Source organism: Musca vetustissima, unplaced genomic scaffold (genome assembly GCF_032173495.1).
Source record: "Musca vetustissima isolate MV318-11 ecotype Yass unplaced genomic scaffold, APGP_CSIRO_Mvet_v1 utg185320, whole genome shotgun sequence".
Lineage (NCBI taxonomy): Eukaryota > Metazoa > Arthropoda > Insecta > Diptera > Muscidae > Musca > Musca vetustissima.
Genome location: NW_026875775.1, coordinates 2,131 through 7,550, shown reverse-complemented (window position 1 = coordinate 7,550; position 5,420 = coordinate 2,131). Strand labels below are relative to the sequence as shown.

The 5,420-nt window shown below is 34.4% G+C and overlaps 1 protein-coding gene across 1 annotated transcript; it reads left to right on the top strand.

The window, feature by feature from the left end:
- Positions 1-642: 642 nt before the first annotated feature.
- LOC133338299 (uncharacterized protein DDB_G0271670-like) lies at positions 643-1,632 on the top strand. The gene has a single exon (XM_061546476.1). It carries the CDS (start codon positions 643-645, stop codon positions 1,630-1,632), a length of 990 nt encoding a protein of 329 aa, XP_061402460.1.
- The last annotated feature ends 3,788 nt before the right edge of the window (positions 1,633-5,420 follow it).

The following is a 5,420-nucleotide window of genomic DNA, read 5'->3' as shown; positions in this document are numbered from 1 at the left end:
ACCAAATGAAACTGAAAGTTTAAAATATAAACCAATCTGTATATGCTTACAAATCTATTAATTCTAGAACGACATTTAGATACGCTATAATATGAATGTGAAAACAAAATCTCAGAAATTTAATTTTTTATATTTGTTATTTTATTTATTTTTCAAAATACATATGTTTTTGGTTTTCCAAAAAAGACAAATGCTTAAATACAAGCTATTCAAATCCTATTCTATCTCTTTTAAGTGGCAGGCTATATGGACAAACGTCTTATATGACAACCTACAACTCTACATTGTGTAGTAGGTAATAAAAAAAAGTTATTTGACACTTCCGCCTAATAATATTTTTAATCTACTCATGTAGGGTATCGATAAAAATTTACACTTTGTGAAGCCAGATGCAATTATCACTTTGCCAGTGGAATAACTACTATCCGTCTTATAACTAAACTGTGCACTTTAGAGCTTAATATAAATATAGAATACAATATGATCACAAGTTTAGTATTATTCTACAGAGATATATATACGACGGCAATCGATAATGGTAAGAATTGCATTTGCGGAGTAACATTTTGAATTGCGAAATAATATTTTTTTCCTTTACAGCATCTTTTCATATGCCTTCTTCTGTCCGCGACAACTACAATCATGGCGGATATCGTCTATCTAGCTCCAGAATATTTGCCGCCGTTTCCATATTTTACAACCGCCTATAAAACTGACGATAGCTCTTCATTTTTTGCATCTGATTCGAGTTCTTTCTCATCGGATTCTAGTTCTATAGAATCTGCTGGGGAAAGTTCTTTCAGTGATTTGGAAAAATTAAATGATATTGATGCTTCCACAAAAGATTCTAGTTCTGTTGAAAATGCTCCGCAAAGTTTTACTAGTGATTTTGAAAAATTAATTGATGTTGATGCTCCGGCATTGGATACTTCTGGCATCGATTCATCTAGTGCCGACAATTCAATTAGTTTTTCCACCAAAACGAATGGCAACTCTAATGAAAGTTCTGAAGTCATTTCCGGAGCAGAGGATACAAGTTTTTCTATTTCTGATATTATACCAGAGCCAGGTTCATTTTTTGCCAGTTTGTCAAGAGGAGGATCGTCCTCTGCAGATTCTACAAGCAGCATTTCCTCAAGTTCGTTTGAGCAGCAAGCTTCAACGTCATCTGATGATGAAAACACTGCAACAACAACGTCCGAACAAGTTAATGGTTCAATAGCTTCCTCATCTGAAGATACTGGTTTCTCGACTTCAGCAATTTCCTCGAATTCTGATTCATTAGATACAGATTCATCAGTTGCAGAAAATATATCCACATCGTCTACAAGTTCATCGGAACAGGAAGCTCCCAAAACATTTGCTACAGAACAAGCATCTTCGGAAGCCGTAACATCATCTGCTACAACTGCTGACAAAAATTCCGCAAATTCGGATAACTTATTTACAAGCAGATTTACTGATTCAAATATCTCACAGTCCACAACCACATCAACTGGATCATCTTCCTCTTCCACATCGGCAAGTTCAAGTGATTCTGGATTACGGGATTCGGCTCCATCAATAACGGTATCCAGTAATTCCGACAATATTGACACGGTATATGCTGCTGGTGGCGGTTATATTTATTAAGTTTATTTTTGTTAATAAATACCAATTGTTCGCAATACATTTAAAAATTCAAATGATTTTTTTTAGTGGCTTAAATTGTTTCCTTTGGGAAGCATCTTTATGCAGAAAGGAATATTTTAAATAGTGTTCGGACCAAAGATCTTGAAACAGGTGTTTCAATCAACCAAAAATGCGATGGAGCCTTTATGTGTAGCGACTTTTTTTAAACTTTGAGCTATATTAAAATTTTCAACAAAAATGTGGTTTTAAAACCAAATATCCCTTAGTTTTCTGAGATGACATTTGTTGGTTACAATATGAACCAGTGAGCGGAGCAGTATAGTCGAACGGGCGGACCATATAAAAACCTACACAACTTCCACGAAAATCTAATTTTCTGTGGTCGATATTCTAAGCTTGGGCAATATTTCGCGATATTTGCACCCCCTTGACCGACTAGAGGTCAACAAATATTACTAATATTCAGTACAGCTCTTCTAATTACTTGTCCAGATTCCCTTCATCGTGGGTTGTGTTGTGATGTTCGGTTATCAGTTGTGGGCTATAGATCGACTCGAAAAAAAAACACAAAAATTATGTTTTCGGTCCACTTCATCCCAATATTATTATCTGATCATCACCGAAAATTATAGGCGTTGTCCTTGACCATACCTGGATTCTAATGGAAAATTTGAAAGCAATTAGCGCTATATTTCCGTGTGGTAAATAATATATGAATAAATATTTAATATTTATTAAATTTTATTTTATATATATATATATATATATATATGACAATTTAATTGGTATCAAGTTAAAGGTCAAATACTCCTCTTTCCTCGGGTACACGTCATTCAGGGGTAAACATATCCGCTATAGAATACAAATTTTGCCATTATTCACACAAAAGTCAGTGTCCATTTGACCCGCTAAATATTAATCGATCTTTATCAAAACAGACATGCTTATTCTTTGGCCCGATCCCCTTCCCCATGTAAAAACCAGAAAGGAAAGTAGTAAAGTCGGACTGGGCCGACTATATAATACCCTTTACCACTTTGGGTATATCCAACAGATGGATTCCTAACAGAAGTCGCATTTTTGAAGGACCATTAACATGAAATTAAACATGTCATTCTGAAACCTATACTAAATTTTGATCAGATATAGAGTTGCTTCTTACAATGGGACAAAATTATGTAAATAAATTTAATGCAAAATACGAAATCTAAACCGATTTCATCGAAACTTGTCACATGTTAGGTTACACTTATTTCAGTATGTTTTTTGCATTCAGTCACATTTTGAGTTCTTCATTAACTTATAAATCCGAATTTCATGCAAATCGAAGGATATGAAGGGACTTTGGTGCACTATTTACCTAAAATCGGACGAAAATATGAAGGGGAGCTATATCTAAATCTGAACTGATTTTCACGAAATTTAACACAGATCTTTCTAGACCTAATTCAGTACGCTATGCTTAATTTCGTGCAAATCGAAGTATATATAGGGACTTTGGTACACTATTTACCTAAACTCGGACGAAAATATATATGGGAGGTATATCTAAATCTGAACCGATTTTCACGAAATTTAACACACTTTATTCTAGACTTCAGTACGCTATGCCAATTTCGTGCAAATCGTTGGATATATAGGGACTTAGGTGCACTATTTACCTAAAATCGGACGAAAATATATATGGGAGCTATATCTAAATCTAAACCGATTTTCACGAAATTTAACACACATATTTCTAGACTTAATTCAGTACCATATGCCAAATTTCGTGCAAATCGAAGGATATAGAGGGACTTTGATGCACTATTTACCTAAAATCGGACGAAAATATATATGGGAGCTATATCTAAATCTAAACCGATTTTCACGAAATTTAGCACACATATTTCTAGACTTAATTCAGTACCATATACCAAATTTCGTGCAAATCTAAGGATATATAGGGACTTTGGTGCACTATTTACTTAAAATCGGACGAAAATGGGATGGGAGCTATATCTAAATCTGAACCGATTTTCACGAAACTTTACAAATATCGTTCTAGACTTAATTCAGAACGCTATGCCAAATTTCGTGCAAATCGAAGGATATATAGGGACTTTGGTGCACCATTTACATAAAATCGGACGAAAATATAGTTGGGATCTAAATCTGAACCGATTTTTCACAATTTCAATAGGTTCGTCCTTGGACCAAATATGTGAACTGTGCCAAATTTCATCCAAATCGGATCACAAATTGAACCTGTACTTTGTTAACAAAAATACATGGACGGACGGACAGACGGACATGCACAAATCGACTTAAAAGGTGATTGATGCATATTCTCAAAAGGAACCATGTGTCTATCTCGTTTCCTTTTGCCTGTTACAAACATATGCACAAAGACATAATACCCTGTACCACAGTGTGGTGAAGGGTGTAATTAGGAGCGACCAGAAAATCAGACAAAAATAAAGTTCGGGGAAACAAATTGTAGTGTTATGGCTCAAACGGGCAGTTGTCACATGACAAGTTTTGTTTATTATTTATTACCAATTTATTTGTGTAAGCAAAAGATCGCAACGTATATAAAATTTGAGTGGCAAATTAAATAATTAATTTATTATAAATTCCTATTTATATTTATATAGCATACTTTAAGGCATCGGCATTAAATTATTTAGTTAAATCTCGTAAGTCACTCATACCTCCACATGGTGCAGTGTATATTATATTTGTCATTCCGTTTGCAACACTTCGAATTATTGACCTGATACATGATATATTCTTGATCGAAATAAAATTCGATGTCGACTTAGGTATTGAAAACACAATAGCGCTCACAATATTGACGGTAGATCCTAGGATCCAACGGTAACTTTAAATATTCGCTATATTGAGGATTTGTGACACGTTTTACAAACGAATTGGCTAACAGTTGGTATTTTGAATTTTCATTGGGTATCAAATTTTGTTACCGAAAATAATCGATGTTGGTCCACTGTTTAGGATATAACGGTACCCCCATAATTCGTTATTATCACCAATCTCATATTTTGGATTCTCACTTGGTGGATTCTCATTGGGTGGAAAATATCCCTACCAGAAAATTGGTTAATGTTTCCGGGTAGCCTCCTTAGATCTGTAGTGTTTGTTATAACGATGTAGTGTTTGTTATAACGATAAAATCCTTTTTTCGCTACATTTTCCTATGGGGTTTCTACATAGCTCCCATATAATGGTTCCATCCCATTTTCAGAACTTATAAGGTTTTAGAAACATTTTCCCACCCAATTTGCTGTAATTTGAAACATACTTTTATCTAAAATATCCGATGTTCATTTATCGAAATTACTCCCACACAATGAGGAACGTAACCCCCTTTTCGGTATTCTGAAGTGGCGGTAATTCCTGATGAATAAATAATTTCGTTCCATAATTGTTTCATAATAGGTTTATGATGTATACATCACCCGCATTATTTTCGGTTCGTTATATACCGAGCCCAATTTTCGAACCTTAGTGTCTGTAATTTGGGGTTTTCCCTAACCTACTAGAAAACAAGTTACAAAGACATTACAAATTGCCGACCATGTAAAAAAAATTTTTTTGAGGGCACACCACATGGTGGAGTGTATAAAAAAGTAGGTCCGGTCGAACTTAACAACCGTTTTAACCACAATGTCCTATTCGAATATCTCCAGAAATGCGTCAATATTTCAGCCTTTGCCGGTTAACCTGTCCATACAAACACCATATTACTAAGTGGTCAAAACCAAATTCAATAATTTTTTTCTATATAT

Excerpts from the sequence above, each read along its gene's own strand:
- LOC133338299 (XM_061546476.1), top strand. The coding sequence starts at position 643 with ATGGCGGATATCGTCTATCTAGCTCCAGAATATTTGCCGCCGTTTCCA.